Source organism: Anomaloglossus baeobatrachus, chromosome 8 (assembly GCF_048569485.1).
Source record: "Anomaloglossus baeobatrachus isolate aAnoBae1 chromosome 8, aAnoBae1.hap1, whole genome shotgun sequence".
Classification (NCBI taxonomy): domain Eukaryota; kingdom Metazoa; phylum Chordata; class Amphibia; order Anura; family Aromobatidae; genus Anomaloglossus; species Anomaloglossus baeobatrachus.
The window spans coordinates 104,195,804-104,217,012 of NC_134360.1; the positions used below are offsets into that span (position 1 = coordinate 104,195,804).

Consider the following 21,209-nt stretch of genomic DNA (forward strand, 5'->3'; position numbering starts at 1 on the left):
TGTAGCGTCTGCTAACTCCGTGGCAGTCCGCAGGGCCATGTGGCTGCGCGAATGGAAAGCAGACTCGGCTTCTAAAAGGTTCTTAACTGGTTTGCCTTTTTCTGGCGACCGTTTATTTGGCGAACGATTGGATGAGATTATTAAGGAATCCAAGGGAAAGGACTCCTCCTTACCCTAGTCCAAACCTAAGAGACCTCAGCAGAGAAAAATCCAGTCGAGGTTTCGGTCCTTTCGTCCCTCCGCCAAGACCCAATCCTCTTCCTCCAACAGGCCGGAGAAAGGCCAGAGGAACTCCTATGCATGGCGGTCCAAGTCACGCCCCCAAAAGGCCGCAGGAGGCACTGCCTCCAAGCCGGCCTCCTCATGACTCTCGGCCTCCCCTAGCCACATCCTCGGTCGGTGGCAGGCTCTCCCGCTTTGGCGACGCCTGGTGGCCACATGTTCAAGACCGATGGGTGAGAGACATTCTGTCTCATGGGTACAGGATAGAGTTCAGCTCCCGACCTACGGCTCGTTTCTTCAGAACCTCTCCGCCCCCCGCACAGGCCGACGCACTTTTTCAGGCAGTGGACGCTCTGAAGATGGAAGGAGTTGTGATTCCCGTTCCCCATCAGGAACGTGGTCGCAGATTTTACTCCAACTTGTTCGTGGTGCCAAAAAAGGACGGATCATTCCGTCCCGTTCTGGACCTCAAGCTACTCAACAGACATGTGAGAACCAGACGGTTTCGGATGGAATCTCTCCGCTCGGTCATCACCTCGATGTCACAAGGAGACTTCCTAGCATCGATCGACATCAAGGATGCTTATCTCCATGTGCCGATAGCACCCGAACATCAACGTTTCCTGCGTTTCGCCATCGGAGACGAACACCTCTAGTTCGTGGCATTGCCTTTCGGCCTGGCGACAGCCCCACGGGTTTTCACCAAAGTCATGGCATCCGTCTGGCGATCCTGCACTCTCAGGGCCACTCTGTGATCCCCTACTTAGACGATCTCCTAGTCAGGGCCCCTTCTCAGGTGGCGTGTCAACAAAGCCTTACCGTCGCTCTGGCAACTCTCCAGCAGTTCGGGTGGATCATCAATTTCCCGAAATCCAAGTTGACACCTGTCTTGCTAAATTCTACTAAAAAGGGGGCTGAAAGCCCGTACTTACGAAGCGCTCACTGATATCCTAATCAGGCACGAATACTAATATTCTTTATAGCAAGATACTATTTATTTTAATAGCACATGAATAGTTAATGGTACATAGGCATTTAGAACTATAGTCATAGAATCTTATATAATAACAGAAATATGCATCAACATTACCGTTTGTTGTAGCAATCCTTTCACATCGGAGGGAACTCGATTTAATGATAAGGAAACAACATGGCATCTTGCATCACAGGAACAGTGTGTACGTACACTTCAATGTCCTGGAAGGTTTCCCTTAACATTAAGCGAGTCCGGTGTAATTTTATAGGAAAACTTTGTAGGTTGTGTTTAAATGGTCACCAGCATGTGACAGCTGAGTCATGTTCATGTAACTTGACCACAAACTGCTGTGGGCACCAGCAGCTTCCTGCACATTTACTTGTACATCCTGCCAGTTGACAACTGACCGACCACAGTTGACCATAGTGTTAGTGAAATATTGCAATGAGCCGTAAATTTCATATGCAAGCTTCCTTACACCTGTCTTTAAGCCAACCACAAGTTTCCGGTAAATGGAACTGTAAATGTTACTTCCTCATTATCTTAAAATCTGTTTGACATGTATTCTTTGGTCATCATAGTGAAATTGGTTATCCAGAGAGGATCTCTTTGATACTGAATTATTGATAGGTCAAATAATATCTGGGATCACTCCTATCTTTTGATTATGATCCCTATCTAATCACACATTCTTCAGTCATATCACATTGGTATCACAATCGGTCCTTGATCCCAGGGATTATTTTCCATCATCAGTATTCCACTAGAGGAAGATCACTCGGAATATACCATACCATGACCAAGAAATATTGTTTGCCACAAATTTTGTTTTCTTGGTTTGTTTAGATAAACGTTGAATCACAAATATAATCACTTTCACTACTTTGTACAGCATATTAAAACTAAAAGCAATATTATCTGAAAAGCTCCCTTGAATATCATGTGTTTTGGCATTTGCTCGATATTCAAAGGAATCATTACACATTACATTTCCCGATATGTTACTAGAAGTTTCACTAGTCCCATTTATGAATATATTGGCATAAGGCCATAACATATCATGAATTGTCTTTTCCACTAAGCTGGGTTTAAAAGCATCTACAGTATTTATAGCTGTCCCAAAACTTATTTTTATATTCCCCATAGGGATGAATCCCAGGTTAGTCAGTCCAGTCTTATATCTTAGTACCCAAATTCCTCCCTTAAAAGCCAGATATTGCAAATTGGTGACTGTTGCATTCAAATTGCCTTGCCACCATGGAAGATTGATCCATCCCACTATGGAAATGGGTACTGTAGTATTCTATAGACGAACACTTCGAGTGTCTTTATCAGCAAGATGATCAGAACAACTTTTCTACTTTAAGATTTCCTCCATTGATACCGGGACATCCAGATAAGGGATACTGGTGGCTGTAACCGAAGAATGTGTACAGATCCAGCAATCTGTGTGTTGAAAATGTGATGGTGCATCAGAAATTCATTCGTCACAGGTTCCTCCTGATGTAGACTTGTCCATCCAACGACCAGAGAGGCAAACATCAAACACAGGAATTTCTCCATCTCATCACTATCGAGCTCTTCCCAGTAACCGATACCATGGATTCCGCTTATTTACAACACCATCTGCAAATAAATATACACTATTATTCTCGTAAATAACATTTTTCTTGTGGGACATATTCCCACTTCTCCACTCCTGGTCTCGTTATCAGGAGAGTAAGATCTTTTCCGACTGCTATTACCTCTGTCTCTGAGGGCGGTCCTTGGAGGTTTTGAATCCATATTTTTGCTCCTACATTTGTAATATTAGAGTATCCAAAACCTTTAGTACCCCGTATTGTTAATTCTGCCGGGGCAGTTCCTTCTCTTATTTCAGACAAGTTTATTGGAATTATTAACGTCTGAGCCACCTTCTGGTGTTTCATCAATATCAAAGGTTCATTTCCCAAATTTAGCATCAGTACCTTGATTTCTCCCTGATAATCTGCATCTATTACCCCTCCCACCACTATGGCTCCTTTTAACACTAAACTAGGAGTGGCTATTTGACCATAATGATCCTTTGGTATCTGGCAACCCAATCCTGTTGAAATTGGTTTTACCTTACCTGGGGGTACCACAACAGTTTCCAATGTACTGAGGTCTAAACCTGCTGAATAAGGTGTCGCTCTTTCTGGTGTGCCCAAACAGCTGTACCTTGCAACCATGCCTCTTTTTTCCTTGTCAACTGTTGGACTGATTTGTCTGATGGCTGCTGCTTTATCTGCTTCTGAATTAAACAAACGTTCAAGTGAGTTAGTAGGGACATGAGCATCGAAATGAAATACAGTGGTCTTGGTAGATTGAATAAACCCTTGAATGTCTTGCCACACTTCCCTGACCATCTCAAACACATTTTGCTGTTCCTCTCCCCAGTGGAACTCATATTTTTTCCTCGTTACTTTGTACAAAGGAGCCAACATTTGTCCCAAATGAGGGATATGTTGTCTCCAAAAATCAAACAATACAATATAAGACTGAGTCTCCTGTTTGGATTTAGGGATCGGAAAATTAATAATTTTCCGTCTGGCATTGGGCAAGATCTCTCTGTGCCCCTTGTTCCACTGAATCCCTAGATATGTTACCACCAGAGACGGTCCTTGAACCTTGGCATCATTGATTTCCCATCCTTTACTCCTCATATGAGCAACCAGTTTTGTCAATTGATCTTTCACACTTTGCTCATCTTGTCCTTGTATCATTATATCATTGATATAATGTGAAATCTGCATTTCCTTATGACAAGACATAACCCCAAAGGAGAATTTTCCTTCGGTTAGATTAAGAGTCATCCATTTTAGGATATCAATTCCCAAAATATATTCTGGTATAGGTACTATCAGTACCGTATACTCCTTGATAGGTAAATTACCTATCTTCAAAGCTACCTGTGTCTGAACCCCGGTGATCACTTGACCACCTAGTCCAGCAATTTTTACTCGAGGTCCTTTTATTTTTTCTGGGTTTCCATGAATTAAAGTAACCTCCGCCCCCATGTCAATCAAAGCTGGGACTCTTTGAACATTTCCCCCTTTCCAATGTATGCTAAGATTGACGTAGGGACATTCGTCCCTTTTTATCAATAGGGGGGCTTGGCTGGCTACCTATGGTAAATCACTTCCTTCTGAACTTTCATTTACACAGACTTCAGTCTGTGTATTAGCCCTTCCTTCCGTGACCTTTGTGGCCACGGCTGCAGCCAGTTCTTCCCATGGATAAACTGACTGAAAATCTTCCCAAGACACATTCTTTGGGGTTTTTTCCCCTTTTCCCTCTGATTTCTTTACCTTGGGGGTTTTTGAACCCCCTTCCACATTTGTAGTGGTCACTTTCTTTGTGGATAGAACTTTCTGTTTGTACAACTTCCATAATTCTCCTGTCTCCTTTCCATCAATCCTTTCCTTATTGATCCCGGCTTTAAGCAAAGCCTGGAACATGTCTTTGCGAGACACTCGTGGGGCCTCCCCTACTGATTTCTCTTTACAATCAGGATTGTTTAGCTTACTGTTACCAACATGGCCTCCAGGGGACGATTTATCCCACTGTCCCATATCCTGTAACTCCCTCATCCTCCCTAGAACTACACCGATTGATTCTCCAGTCAGCGCTACAGTTAAGGTTAAAATAACTGTTTTGTATGCTGGAGGAGCATGTTTAACCAGCCTATTTCTTATGCTGGCTTTCAATGGGTACTGGAGATAATCATCATCCATTCCCAAAAGAGGAAGAGCATTCCTCATTGCTTCTTCCTTCAGCCTTTCCATACCATCTTTTAAGGTATACCAAGGTTTATCATTGATAGGAAAGTCTGCTTCTGATGGATATTTGTCCAGAAAAGCATGGGCTAAGATCATGATTAAGTTTTGAGTACCATGCTCATTATGATCAACAAAATAATTTTTTATTGATCTCTGAATTACTGGGTCACAAGACATGGTGACAAATTTTGCCACGTCTCCGGCATCAAAGTGCACTCCACCTCCTCCGAGATCGTGCACCCTGACCAACCAGGGAATTTCTCCTTCTCCTGGTTTTTGTCTAAACTGTGTTAAAATGCTATCAACTTCTCCCTGAGAGTAATCTTCAATGGTTACTCGATTTTTTACATGAGGAATTGTTCTCTCATTTGTGATGGCATTACCATCTTCGTCATATTGCAGATTCCCCTGACCATCCCGGACATGTTCCCGGATGATCTCATTCTCTGCCCTCTCTAGGCGCCTCCTCACGGGATTAGCCTGAATCTTCCCTTTATGGTAATCCTCCTCATCAGATGATGAAGATGAATCCCACACATCCCCATCCCAAGTATCGGGATCCCAGTTTATAGAAGCTGAGACGATACTTTTATGTACTTTGGTTTTATTTACTTTTCCTCTTCTTTTCTTGTACTTATTTTGAGCAATTTTTATGGCAGCTTTTTCTGCCACATTCTGATAATGTTCCAATTTATCCTTCAGCAGTCGGGTATTACATTCCAGACCTGTTTTCTGGCCACCTAATTCTATCATCTTTTGTTCCATCTGGGAACTTTTCTTCTGCATCTTTAGATTACGCTCATGCATTACACTATATGCACTTGCCAAAATCCAGATGTGCCGTGCTAAAGACACTACATCACCTGCTTTCACAGGGACACTACCGAATACATTCACAACATCAGTAGCTTCACTACCCTTAAGCTTATCCTGCCATTGTTCTGCCAATTCACAAGACGCTACATCACCTGCTTTCACAGGAGCACCACTGAGTACATTCACAACATCAGTAGCTTCACTACCCATAAGCTTGTCCTGCCATTGTTCTGCCAATCCACAAGACACTACATCACCTGCTTTCACAGGGGCACTACTGAGTACATTCACAACATCAGTAGCTTCACAACCCTTGAGCTTATTCTGCCATTGTTCTGCCAATCCACAATTGACCAATTCATGTGCTATAAAATTGTAGGGAGCCTCAATCCAGCTCGGGATCTCCACAACGACCTCCTTAACATTATCCTTACGTTTTCTGAACATTTTGACACTATGCAAAAAGATTAAAAAAAAATATCTGGAAATTTGCCAAATATATGTTTTTAATTAAAATTAGTTAATTCTTATAGAAGTAATCCTGCCGACTACGCCAATTCATGTCTTGACAAATTCTACTAAAAAAGGGGCTGAAAGCCCGTACTTACGAAGCGCTCACTGATATCCTAATCAGGCACGAATACTAATATTCTTTATAGCAAGATACTATTTATTTTAATAGCACATGAATAGTTAATGGTACATAGGCATTTAGAACTATAGTCATAGAATCTTATACAATAACAGAAATATGCATCAACATTACCGTTTGTTGTAGCAATCCTTTCACATCGGAGGGAACTCGATTTAATGATAAGGAAACAACATGGCATCTTGCATCACAGGAACAGTGTGTACGTACACTTCAATGTCCTGGAAGGTTTCCCTTAACATTAAGCGAGTCCGGTGTAATTTTATAGGAAAACTTTGTAGGTTGTGTTTAAATGGTCACCAGCATGTGACAGCTGAGTCATGTTCATGTAACTTGACCACAAACTGCTGTGGGCACCAGCAGCTTCCTGCACATTTACTTGTACATCCTGCCAGGTGACAACTGACCGACCACAGTTGACCATAGTGTTAGTGAAATATTGCAATGAGCCGTAAATTTCATATGCAAGCTTCCTTACACCTGTCTTTAAGCCAACCACAAGTTTCCGGTAAGTGGAACTGTAAATGTTACTTCCTCATTATCTTAAAATCTGTTTGACATGTATTCTTTGGTCATCATAGTGAAATTGGTTATCCAGAGAGGATCTCTTTGATACTGAATTATTGATAGGTCAAATAATATCTGGGATCACTCCTATCTTTTGATTATGATCTCTATCTAATCACACATTCTTCAGTCATATCACATTGGTATCACAACACCGACCCAATCACTGACTTACCTCGGGATGGAGTTTCATACCCAGCCAGCGTTAGTCAAGCTACCGCGGGACAAACAGCTTTCTCTGCAGGCGGGGGTGCAATCACTTCTTCGGAGTCAGTCACACCCCTTAAGGCGCCTCATGCACTTCCTGGGGAAGATGGTTGCAGCTATGGAGGCAGTGCCGTTCGCGCAATTCCATCTACGGCCACTCCAATGGGACATTCTTCGCAAATGGGACAAGAGTGCGGCTTCCCTCGACAAGAACATCTCTCTTTCCCTTGCAACCAAAACATCACTTCAGTGGTGGCTCCTACCCACATCTCTGTCTCGGGGAAAATCCTTCCTACCCCCAACCTGGGCCGTGGTCACCACGGACGCGAGCCCGTCAGGATGGGGAGCGGTTTTTCTCCACCACAGGGCTCAAGGAACCTGGACTCCGATAGAATCATCCCTTCAGATCAATATCCTGGAGATAAGGGCAGTATATCTAGCCCTATTGGCTTTCCATTGGTGGCTGGAGGGCAGGCAGATCCGAATACAGTCGGACAACGCCACTGCCGTCGCCTACATCAACCACCAAGGCGGCACTCGCAGTCGTCAAGCCTTCCAGGAAGTCCGGCGGATTCTGCAGTGGGTGGAAGCCACAGGCTCCACCATCTCCGCAGTTCACATCCCGGGCATGGAAAACTGGGAAGCAGATTTTCTCAGTCGTCAGGGCATGGACGCGGGGGAATGGTCTCTGCACCCAGACGTGTTTTGAGAGATCTGTCGCCGCTGGGGAACGCCGGACGTCGATCTCATGGCGTCACGGCACAACAACAAGGTACCGGCCTTCATGGCACGGTCTCAGGATCACAGAGCTCTGGCAGCGGACGCTTTAGTCCAGGATTGGTCGCAGTTTCGACTGCCTTATGTGTTTCCCCCTCTGGCGATGCTGCCCAGAGTACTACGCAAGATCAGGTCCGACTGCCGTCGCGCCATTCTCGTCGCTCCAGACTGGCCGAGGCGGTCGTGGTATCCGGATCTGTGGCATCTCACGGTGGGTCAACCGTGGGCACTTCCAGACCACCCAGACTTGCTGTCACAAGGCCCGTTTTTCCATCTGAATTCTGTGGCCCTCAACCTGACTGTGTGGCCATTGAGTCCTGGCTCCTAGCGTCTTCAGGGTTATCTCAGGATGTCATTGCTACCATGAGACAAGCCAGGAAGCCAACGTCCGCCAAGATCTATTACAGGTCTTGGCAAATCTTCCTATCCTGGTGCGCTGATAACGGTTTTCCTCCATGGCTGTTTGCCTTACCCACTTTTCTTTCATTCCTACAATCTGGAATGGACAAGGGTTTGTCACTCAGCTCTCTCAAGGCCCAAGTATCGGCGCTCTCCGTGTTTTTTCAAAAGCGTCTAGCCAGGCTTCCGCAGGTCCGCACGTTCCTGCAGGGGGTCTGTCACATGGTCCCACCTTACAAACGTCCATTGGAACCCTGGGATCTTAACAGGGTCCTGACGGCTCTTCAGAAACCACCTTTTGAGCCGCTGCGGGATGTCTCTCTCTCACGTCTTTCGCAGAAGGTGGCCTTCCTGGTGGCAGTCACATCACTTCGGAGAGTGGGTCAGCAACAACAAATAGTACTAGACATAATTTAGATACAGTAGTTCAATGCATAATTATAGGCTATCAAAAGGACAGAACAAGTTATAGTAGGTCGCCGTAAGGAGGCAGGAAACCAACAATACCTGAAAAAAAATTTTATACGAGGGCCCCTGGACGAAGGCGTGTGCCGAAACACATGTAGGGCGTCCTGTGTACCCGGACACACTCTGATCTGGTAATTATCTTATAAAAAAAATGTTCAGGTATTGTTGGTTTCCTGCCTCCTTACGGCGACCTACTATAACTTGTTCTGTGTCCTTTTGATAGCCTATAATTATGCATTGAACTACTGTATCTAAATTATGTCTAGTACTATTTGTTGTTGCTGACCCGCTCGATCCAATGGTGACTGCATATTCCTATGTAATGTGTATTATCACGCTGTACTAATCCTCATGATAACTGGCCTGCCTTCATAATATTTTTGCGCTCTTTTACATCAGCGCCATTGAAATGCTGTATCTATATCATGTTTAACACTATTTGTTGTTGCTGACCCGCTCGATCCAATGGTGACTGCATATTCTCATGTAATGTGTATTATCACGCTGCACTAATCCTCATGATAATTGGCCTGCCTCTACAATATTTTTGCGCCCCTTTACACCAGCGCCTTTTATATAATAGTATATCTAATAACAATTACAGCTTTTTAGTGGGTCATTAGAGTACTGTATGGATGTATTGATGTCCAACAGTAGATCTATGCAGCCCATTTGATTGAATGGTGACTATAATGTAAAATCATTGACGGTTTATGATAGACAGCCTTTTACACTTGTTTATTAATTATGTAATCTTACACCGCTGGGTTAATTGGCTGCTCGTCCAATCGAATGGTGACTGCATATTATATGGCATAAATAATTTTTTTTACCATGCCACACTGACTCTAGATGATGGCCAATTTGGTTCTGCAGCCCAATTTTGATTGGACGGCGATTGTTTTCCTTGGCGGTGTATTTGTCATTATATCATATTGACAGTTTTTGATAGTTATGGTTTTGGAGTCCCATAATCACTATTGTGCCCAATTGTTCGATTATTGTTTAGCTCATCAGGTTGGGTTTGTGTAATATCAGTTGCAATACAATAGCATATTATTGCACTATATATTAGTTTGAATCATCACATATCCCCAAAATCCTGATGACTATATATATTGATGCCCTATGGTCTGTGATTTGTGACTCCACTTATAATATATTATATCACATGGCAACACTTGATACAGTTAATACGGTCGCTGTACGTGGCAGCCCTCCTTTTTATTAATATACATCTTAAGTATGATTAATTATGATCAAGAATGTGTCCGGATACTTATGACTTTTTATGGTGTTTTTTACCTTCACTTGATCAATAAAATTTTGCATATTTAATGGACTGTTTGATCGCCTCCTCTTTTGCTTAGCTACATGGTCTAGTCTGCACACTTTCACGAAACACTATCAAGTGCATACCTATGCTTCGGCAGTCGCCAGTCTAGGTAGGCGAGTCCTTCAGGCGGCGGTTGCCCACCTGTAAGAGGGGCCGTTTTCGGCTCTTTTTATTGAGGTATTCTTTTACCCACCCAGGGACTGCTCTTGGACGTCCCAATTGTCTGAGTCTCCCAATGGAGCGACAAAGAAAAAGGGAATTTTGTTTACTTACCGTAAATTCCTTTTCTTCTAGCTCCTATTGGGAGACCCAGCACCCACCCCTGTGCCCTTTGGGCTGGTTGTTCTTTTGTGTACACATGTTGTTCATGTTGAATTGTTCTTTTGGTTCATGGTCTTCAGTTCTCCGAACATCCTTCGGATTGAATTTATCCTAGACCAATTTATAAGTTTTCTCCTTCCTGCTTTTGCACCAAAACTGAGGAGCCCGTGGTCCACGGGAGGGTGTATAGGCAGAGGGAGGGGTTACACTTTTTAAAGTGTAATACTTTGTGTGGCCTCCAGAGGCAGAAGCTATACACCCAATTGTCTGGGTCTCCCAATAAGAGCTAGAAGAAAAGGAATTTACGGTAAGTAAACAAAATTCCCTTTTTTGTATGATACTTTATTACTTTACAGTTATCATTGTTAAATTCCTTTCCTGCTGCTATTTCTCTTGTGAGCCACGTTTTAACCAGTCCCCAAGACAGGCTGGGCGTGCGAGCAGAGGAGACCGGGACTAATCATAATTGTTCCTGTTTTGTTGATTTTATTTTATTTTGCTACGAGTAGAGGCACCTCTGTGCCAAACACGCATCAGCAAATGCTCATTTCTGCTTTTTAATGTAGACCAATAAATTGGATTTTTTAATATACCAGATAGTTTGTGCTGCGCTTATCACTCCTCTAATTGCCTTCATTATTCCTTGCTGCTCTGCACCAGTATGGTATTAGCACCCTACGGACTCTTTATCATTGTCTGTATTGCTTAAGCACAGCACGGTGTGTCCTTTTTTTTTTCTCTCATGCCATTCTTTTATATACATGAAAAATCTATTCAATTTCCATTAGTGGGCTTCATCAGATCACGGTTTAATAATTTTTTTTACCATCAATGTTTCATCAGTTCTTCTTGTATTTGTATGCAAACAAAAAGAAAAAACTAATAAAATGTGATGGAGGTGTGAAAAATGGGCAGCACTAGCATCCATCTTCGCAATGGTGATTTTAAAGGGAACCGGTCACATGAAAAAATGCTATTAACCTGCAGATATTGGGTTAATCTGCGGATTAATAGTATTCTAAACCTGCCCGACTCCTCCAGATGACCTCCCACTACCAGGCGAAAGTGAACTTTAATCCTCCCAGCAGCATTCTGTTTTCAGTCACGTGGGGCAGGGGGCGCCCTTGTGGGTTTATTCACTGCTCTATTTGTGGAGAGCGGCGGCTGTAATCACATCTTGCGCACTTTACTGACAGCCGCTCAGCATTAGAATCTGAATCTTTTCCTGCAAAATCACTTATCATTTCCTCTCACTGTGCTTGTTCAGTGGGACCGATTTCTCTGAAAGGAAATATAAGGTCTTTTTTCTAAACTTTGCTGAAATTTAACATATGATATTGATACTTCAGTTTTTATTTTCCCAGCATTTGGAGATGTATTTTCAGTCATTGGTGTCCGAGAGCCACAGCCTGCAGCAAGTGAAGCGTTTGTCAAATTTGCCGATGCTCATCGTAATATTGAAAAGTTTGGAATTAGTCTGTTAAAAACAATTAAACCAGTAAGTGATCTTATTTACAGTACACGTTCCCTGCTGATTCCTGTGTCCCCCAGCTTGAGCTGTGAAGACTACGTCATAGCTAGTTGTCGCAGGAGTCTGTTGAGTTTCATTTATTTATTTTTTTAAATTTTTCATGGTTGGTGCATGTACTGTATATATGCCATTAAAGCTGTAAAATTATCGTTCACATGTTTTTAGCAACATTTACGTATATGATGTGTGCGTATATATAAACTGTACACTGTATGAGCGTATTTCTTAGACTAGCAGGCACACTCTTTACAAAAATAAATATAAAAAATGTCCCTTATAGTCTGTAGGCAGCTTCCTATGATCAAGGAGAACACTGACACAGCGTCCTTCCCTATGCAGTAGCACAATGGAAGAATACTTTTAAAAATAGAATTGTTAATAGTTTATTTGGATTATTTAACAATATGCAATGTGAGTGAGCAAAAACAAAATGTAAATCACATCCATATTTGGTGCAAGCATATTTAGCTTTCAAAACGGTATTAAAGCTTCAATTCTGCCAGGTATTCTTACACACAGTTTTAGAAGGAACTCTACAGTGCGCTTGTTCTAAATATCTCAGAGAACTCCCTGATGGTATTACCTGATATATAAGTATCTGCCTGTATTTCTCAGCTTTGAAGACACCAAAATATAGGCAACATTGAGGACATTGTGGTCACTCAAGAATATTATTGCAACAGATGTAGGACACATCATGCTTAGTTTCCTTTTGAAATCTGAAAAAGTCCAGCAATGCCATCACAGATCTGCAAATAACCAGTGGTACTGAGCTACACCCATCTACTTTTTGGAGAAGTGGTCTTCATGGAATAATTGAGGCCAAAAGGCCAAGCGACTCAACTATGCAAGAAAATCTAGGAAGTGAGCTGCAGAAAAATGGCAGCATGTGCTCTTCGCTAATGAGTGAAAGTGGAATATTTTGCTGCAACAGAAGGTCATTTGTTCGCCAGAGGGCTGGAAAGCAGTAAAATAATAAAATTCAGGTAACCGTGAAGCATGGTGGTGGCAACCTGCAAGTTTGGGGCTGTATTTCAGCAAATTCAGTTAGGGATTCTGTCAAGATTAATGGTGTTCTCAGTGCTGAGAAATCCAGAAAAGCATAACGAGATATTATAGCAGGGCAGTTCTCAGAATGGGGGACATTATAGCAGGAAGGGGCTCAGGATAGGGGACATTGTTATAGGAAGGTGCCCAGGAACATTATTAGAGAAAAGGGCCCAGGATGGTAGACCTAATAACTGGAAGGGGCCCGTGATGAGGGACGTTATTACAGAAGGTTCCAGGATGGGAACATTATTACGGGAAACAAATATAGTAGAAAGCCAGCTCACCCTCTAGAATGCTGTTGAGAAGAATCACCAGATCAGCACGGATAATACCATGGCTTATGCTTCAGCTTCAGAAGAAACCGTGAAAGGATTCCAGTGGAGAAGATAGGGATGAAATCTTCATGCTTTATTAAAAAACATTAAAATATATACAACGGCACTGGCACCAAACAGACCCCTCAGGAGGCGTACCGACGTGTTTCGATAAAGGTATAATCTTATGAATAAGGTTATACCTTTATCGAAACACGTCGGTACGCCCCCTGAGGGGTCTGTTTGGTGCCAGTGCCGTTGTACATATCATTTTAATGGTTTCTAATAAAGCATAAAGATTTCATCCCTATCTTCTCCGCTGGAATCCTTTCACTGTTTCTTCTGATTATTACGGGAAGGGGCCCGGATGAGGGACTTTACTATATGGTGGAGTGGCAATACATATCTCTTCATAGAATCCAGAATATTATAAGGGTGCTTGCATCTGACCAACATGCAGATAGGGACCCAGGTCCAAATTTTGTATTCAGGGCCCATTGTGCTGCAATTACACAACTATATCACAATATTCCTGGTCTGTCTCTAGGATGACCTTTCAGTATGACATCAATGGTGGTTGGACTCTTCCTTCTTTACACTGCACCAACTACCTGTACTCCCTACTGTACGGAGTACTGCATATGCCATCAATATTATGATCCCAGAAAACACTTTCTATTTTCCAATATTTTTTTTTCTGCATTTAATGTTAATAGAGACAATATTTTTTTATATAACACATATAAACTATTTTTCAACAGATGCTGAATGACTTAAATACATACCTCAATAAAGCCATTCCCGACACAAAATTAACTATCAAAAAATATCTTGATGTTAAGTTTGAATACTTGGTAAGTAGCCCATTGCTCTCATTTTTCTTTAAAGTGGTTATCTGGTATAGTTGTGAAGAAAAAAATAAACTTTTTTTAAAAAGGTAAATCAATTTGCTTTGTGTTGCCATTTTCTGATACCCGAAACAGTTTTATTTTTCCATTGATGGAGCTGTGTGAGGGCTCATATTTTGTTTGGTTAGCTTATATTATTGATACCACATCGGGGTGCATATTATGTTTTGCCCCTTTTTTTTGCATTTTTGTACAAAGTTACTGCAACTGAAATGGCAGTTCTATCTTTTTCTTGTCTTTTTATTTTGTTTTTCAAAAATTATTATTGAAAAAGAGAAAATAATCATACAAAATCAAGTATAAGTAACTCTGTAACATAGTGGCATATTTTCAATTTGTGCATGAATACTTCCACATATCGAGGAAATAAAGACAATCGCAATAAGAGATCAAGTACACACAATTCTCCATGTGGACTTTGGTAATGAGTCAATGAAAATAAGAACGTTGATTTCTGAAGCACTAAATTTAGAGTCATAAAAAAACTGGAAAGAGAAAAGAATGTTAAGAAGCAAAAAAGAATTCAAATGAGAGGAAAGACAGAAAAAGAAAGAGAAGACAAGGGGGGGACAGAAGGGTGGAGGGGAAGGAGGGACTTGGGGTCTCCCTTGGAACACAACCGATTTAAGGAGGTCTACACTCCACCTCTCAGCACGAACAAAAGCAAAAATTAAGCGATTGGTTCCTAAGAGGAAAGGATTACCTCGAAATCAGCGGATTCTCTAAATAGAAGCCACGGCGTCCAAGAGCTGAAAAACTTGCTCAGCTGGAGCTCAGAGTAGGAGGATAGTTTCTCTATCCTGCAAATGTGATCCATTTCCGCCAACCACTCCAGAATCGTCGGAGTTACACCCGGCTTTTACTTTCTCGGGATGATTGCTCTGGTCGCGGCAACAAAATGACGGAGAAGACCTTGCTTGATCTATTTGAAAGCTTCGGGGATCATGGACAAGAGACCGATCTGCGGAGAGCATGTGATTGTCCACCCCGTTATGTGGTTATGAATTTGGAAAACTTTACAATTCCTGAATTATCGGGCAGGACCACCAGATATGTAGCATGGATCCCTCAGCATCATTACATCGGCCCCATGAAACCATTCTACTACTCTGGTGAGGATAACTGATGTATGATATAAGCGAAAATCTGGAAGTCCTGTGCCCCCTTTTGTCTTACGTCTCGTCAAGTATTTAATGACCAGTCAGGGTTTACTTATTTTCCATACAAAAGCTGTCGTGATCCTTCGAAGATGGGCAAAAGAAGAATCTGGGTACGGCTATAGAAACTGCTTGGAGTTTGGGGAGGACATCCATTTTTAAAACGTTGATACGTCCAAACCAGGACAGAGCCCGCAAATTGTATGCCTGAAGATTGGCGTCAATGCGCTGCAGTAGTGGTTTGTAATTCAAATTAAATAGATGTGAAGGGTCCGGCGTTACATAAGTCTCTAGATATTTCAGAGCAGTGGCACACCATTTAAAGGGAAAGGCTTCTTGCAGAGAGGATTTACGTTTAGTGGGAAGGGTGATATTTAGGATTTCCGACTTAGAGGTATTAACCTTGAAATTACTAACCACAGCATACCGCTCAAACTCCTTCAGGATAGATGGGAGAGATGTTTCAGGGTTAACGATGTAGAGGAGAAGGTCGTCAGCATGTAGGGCCAGTTTGAGTTTTTTACCTATGCCGATCCCATGAATATCAGGGTTCTTCCTGATGGCTATGGCTAGATGTTCCATCACCAATGCATACAGAAGGGGGGACAGAGGACATCCTTGTCGAGTCCCATTTCTGGTATTGAATGAGTTGGGAAAAATTCCATTACAGCGAATCTTGGCTGTAGGGAGAGTATACAATGCTAGAACCTTTTTTATAAAGCTTGAACCGAAACCTTCCCGCTCAAGCACACACCCAAGGAATGGCCAACTGACCCTGTCAAAGGCTTTCTCTGTATCTACTGACAACACACAGGCTGGTGTTTTTAGCTTCAACATTTGGGAGATAACAAGGATCGATTTAAAAGTATTGTCTCTAGCCTCTCTGCCAGGTACGAAGCCTACCTGGTCATTGTGTATCAATAGCGGTAGAGAAAGACTCAGTCTGTTAGCCGAAGTTTAGCAAACCGCTTCACGTCCACATTAATTCGAGATATAGGGCGATATCTTGAGCAGAGCAAGGGGTCCTTGCCCGGCTTGGGGATTACTGTGATAGTTCCAGACAGTGATTGTTTCTGGAAAGGATGGTCTTTGGAGATGAAGTTAAAGACCTTAGTAAGAAAAGGTGCCAGCTCCGTTAGAAAAGTTTGGTAAAATTTGGTAGTAAAGCCATCTGGGCCTGGGCTTTTGTTGAGGGGAGAAGAGGACACCACTTGGGTGACCTCCTCTAGTGAGAACGGGGAATCCAACTCATCAGCTGTTTCCGCTAATAGTGAGGGAAGCGGCGTGTCTAGTAGGTAGTTGTCGATTTTCTCCAGAAGCCGGGAGTTAGTGGGGTCTACAGAATTTTCGTTGATGTTATGTAACATCTTGTAATACTTCTCAAAGGCTAAAGCGATGTCAGTGGGGTGATGCACCATTTGTTTGTCAGCCGTCTTAATCGAGGGGACATACGTTGTCGCTGTTATCAGGTGGATATGTCTCGCCAAGGGACCCCCACACTTATCTGCAAACTCATAAAAAAAACTGTTGGGAGCATTCTCTAAATTTAGTCTGAGCCAAGTCGAGTACTGCTTTAAGGTCTTCCCTCGTCTTAAGGGTGCTTTACATGCTGCGACATCGCTAGCGATCTCATTAGCGATTTGACACGCCAGATCGCAGATGCGATCTGCCGAGATCGCACATGTGACCGGCGCTATAAAAATGACCTATGTGGGATCTCGGCAGATAGCATCTGCGATCTGGCGTGTCACATCGCTAATGAGATCGCTAGCGATGTCGCAGTGTGTAAAGCACCCTATAGTCTGTTTGAGTAGGTATCCTGGTCAACAGTCACTTTATGTGTTTGTTCCAAGGAATGGATTTTGGAAAGAAGATCCTCAATCTGTTTAGCTTTGTCTCTCTTCAGTCTAGCTCCTTCTCGTATAAGTACCCCTCTGGTTACGCACTTCAGTGCTTCCCACTTAGTGGGAAGAGGGGTATTGTCATCTGCATGATACTGAAGGAAGTCTGAAATAGTCATAGATATCCTTTCTTTAACGTCTGGATCTAGGAGGAGATTAGGGTTGAGTCTCCAGTTCCAGGACTTAGAAGGAGAGTCCTGGGGGATTCAGCGTCACGTAGACAGGGGCATGGTCAGACCAAGTCACTGGGCAAATGAAAGCAGCGGGGGACCAGGAGAGTAGGTTATGGCTAATCAGGAAAAAATCAATACGGCTATACGAATTGTGTACTGCCGAAAAATGAGAAAAGTCCTTGACCGACGGATAGAGTAGACGCCAGATGTCAACAACCCTACTCAAATGCATAGCAGACCTAAGAGATGCTAGCTGACTCTGTGAAATCACACTTACCGGCCGACGTGTCGAGCTTCGGGTTCAGAGTTAAATTAAAATCTCCACCAATGATCAGATGTCCAGTTGCAAAAGTCTCCAGTCTCCTCGGGAACCTAGCCCCGGCAACAGTCTGACCTTTATTAGGAAGATAAAAATTAGCGACTGTGTGTATTTTTGGTTATAGAGTACTAAGTTGACAAATAGGAATCTGCTGTGTGGATCAGTGCTAACCTCTGTCACCGTGCATGAAAAATTTTTATGTAGCGCAATACTGACCCCTTTTGATCTCGCCAAGGGGTTGGGAGCAGGATGCCAAAGCGGGTAGTATTTGTTGGGGATATCTGGCACTTGACCACACTTAAAGTGAGTCTCCTGTAGCAGGAGTACCTGGACTCCCATTTTGTGCATACCGTGCAGGATCTGATTGCGCTTTTGCGTGGTATTGAACCCTTTTACATTCAGCGATGCAAACTTCAAGGAGACCATAATGTGTACCGGTTAAGACAAACTTGGATTTCTAAAATGTAGGGAGTCCCAAGCGGTAAAGGGGTAGGACAGGTGAGGGCCGGGGGAGGGATGAGAGGGGTAGGCATAACAAGGAAGATCGCAAGATAAGAGAGAAAATAGGGTGTACAAGCAAGAAAAAGTAGAGACCGAAAAACTTAGAGGAAAGCCTACCAAGAGTATAAGCTGTGGCCTCGCTCCTAGGTCGAGGAAAAAAAGACTGTAAAAGGCCCAAGATGGGTCAATACAGTCACACTTGAAAAACAAGTGTCCCTAGTAGGGTGAGTCTAGCAACGGAAACGCCGTAACCCTCAGACAAACACTCAGGGAGACAACAACAAAATATAAGAATACATTAGCTAAAACATTTGATAACTGCAACAAGAAAACATTCCGATCAAGATCAAAATAAGGCCCTCTCCCAGACAAAGGGAAGAATAAAAAAAAGGGGGGGAGGAGGTGGGAGGGAAGATAGGAAAGGGGAACAAAAATGGGGGGTAGGGGGGGCAAGAGAGGGAAGGACGGGAGGAGGGAGGGTGTGAGAGCACAAGGAGAGCCTACCAAAACGAAATAATGCTAATTATGTATACAAATACCAGGATGAGTCAAATGTTCAATTATGAACGGATGGTCAAGCGTCAGCCCACAGGTCATAGGTACTCAGTCCTAGCGACAACATGAACATATCTCACGGAGGAGCAGACCAAGAGAACCATCAGGACAAAGTCACTGCTCGGCCATGCGAGGTCCCGCAACACCACAGTTCCAGGGTCTTTGAGAGGATGAAGGTCGACGTCTCTCTTCACCACGACGGCAGAAGGGTAAGTATGGATTAGAGGGACAATTTGGAATTGAGATCGTGGGTAATTCCAGTCCTTCCAGGAAGGAGCTCAGGTCAGACGGGCAACGGAGAGTAAAAAAACCTCTATGATGCCGGACCTGCAACTGGAAAGGGAACCCCCCATGAATAGGGGATTTCCATCTCCCTGAGAGCTTCTGTGATGGGTCGGAGTGCTCTACGCTTGACCAGAGTAGCCTTGGATAGATCCGCCATGATATGGACCACAGCCCCATCAAAGTCAAGAGGGCCTTTGAGCCGGGCCTGTTTCATGATCTCCTCCTTCTCATGATAGTAGTGAAGGCGACATATAACGTCTCTTGGGTTGTTGGGGTCAAGAGATCTAGACCTCAAGGCTCGATGGGCCCTGTCGAAGATAATGACTGCTTCTGGGGGTGTGTCCACCAGATTATTCAGTAGACCTTGTAATGTAGAAGCAAGATCCAACAGTCCTGTCACTTCTGGGAAACCCCTGATGCATATGTTGTTGCGGCGGTCCCTATTTTCGGAGTCTTCCATTCGGTTGAAGAGAGAAGAGATTTGGTTCGCATGAAGATCTAGAGTCTTAGCATATTCAGACTGAGCAGCGATTGTTTCAGCTGAGTCCCTGTATTTCAGCTCTGCAGAGACTTTCAAGGCGGGATATGTAGCCCTCCATGTCCGTTTTAGTAGGGATTTCGGACTTTCTGGAGCGCAGGTCTTTAATCTCTCCCAGTACAGAATCAGAGGCTTCAGAGAAGTGAGCATTGGAAGCCAGTGGTTCAGTGGAGTGCGTGTCCAGGGACCCATCAGGTACCCCGCAGGAGACCGGTGTGACCTCCGGGGACGCGTCCAGGGGTTCAACCAAGAATTTCTGTATGTTCCCGTCCTTGGGTTTAGATTTGGGTGCACTCATCCCAGCAATTGGGGGGGCTGGGGCTTTTTTAGGAGCCATATTGCTTCTATGCGAGTATAACAGGGCACACTAGAAAGAGGAGGGCTCCAAAAGTCCAGGAAAACAAGAGATTTCTATGGCAGAGACACTGATCAGGACGCAGGGTCTCCGGCAGGGAGGGAGCTCTAAAATGCCCAGTAATGCCTTATCAGTAACTTGGTCCCTTGGCAGCCAGGGGCACACAGGTGTGTCAGAACCCTGGCAGCATTTGAGGCCCGAGATGCTGCAGCTGCCACACAGAGCTTATCCACCAGGCAGAGACTTTTATAAAAGGTAATTGTTTGGGTTAGGTTCTTTATCCTTGTGCTCAGCAAGTGCTGCAATCTAGATCAGTGTTTGTGAATTGAGCATTAAGGTGTATTGGGACGGTTTATTGTGTTATTACAAACAGGCACTAGTGTGTCTTTTTCACATTCAACTGGATTTTAGTGTCTTTTAATTTGCAGGCTTTCACCAGACTGCTTGACCGTGTGCATGGCATTATGAAGTCTGAAGGCTACCAACAAATTTTGCACCATAATGTAGGGCCCAGTGTGAGAAAGCTGGGTCTTCCTCAGAGGTCATGGGGTCTTCTAGCAGGACAATGACCCAAAACACACTTCAAAAAGCACTAGAAAATGGTTTGATAGAAAGCACTGGAGACTACTAAAGTGGCCAGCAATGAGTCCAGACCTGAATCCCATAGAACACCTGTGGAGAGATCTCAAAATGGCAGTTTGGAGAAGACACCCTTCAAATCTCAGGGACCTGGAGCAGTTTACCAAAGAAGAATGGTCTAAAATTCCAGGAGAGCATTGTAAGAAACTCATTGATGGTTACCGGAAGCATTTGTTCGCAGTTATTTTGGCTAAAGGTTGTGCAACCAAGTATTAGGCTAAGGGTGCCAATACTTTTTGTCTGACCCATTTTTGGAGTTTTGTGTGAAATGATCAATGATTTGATTTTTGTTTTATTCTCTTTTGTGTTTTTTCATTGTAAGCAAAATAAATGAAGATAATAATACCAAAGAATTTGTGATTGCAATCATTTTCAAGAAGAAACTGAGTATTATCTGACAGAATTGCAGGGGTGCCAATACATTTGGCCAGCACTGTACTCA

General features: G+C 43.3%; 1 protein-coding gene across 2 annotated transcripts in view; it reads left to right on the plus strand.

Annotated features, from left to right (window-relative positions):
- Nucleotides 1-21,209, plus strand: part of PICK1 (protein interacting with PRKCA 1) — a 129,124-nt gene that overhangs the window by 62,728 nt on the left and 45,187 nt on the right. For both annotated transcript variants that reach the window (XM_075321938.1, XM_075321939.1), the window contains exons 9-10: nt 11,906-12,039; nt 14,198-14,290. In XM_075321938.1, coding sequence (XP_075178053.1) covers nt 11,906-12,039; nt 14,198-14,290 — 227 coding nt within the window. The remainder of the gene's footprint in view (nt 1-11,905; nt 12,040-14,197; nt 14,291-21,209) is intronic.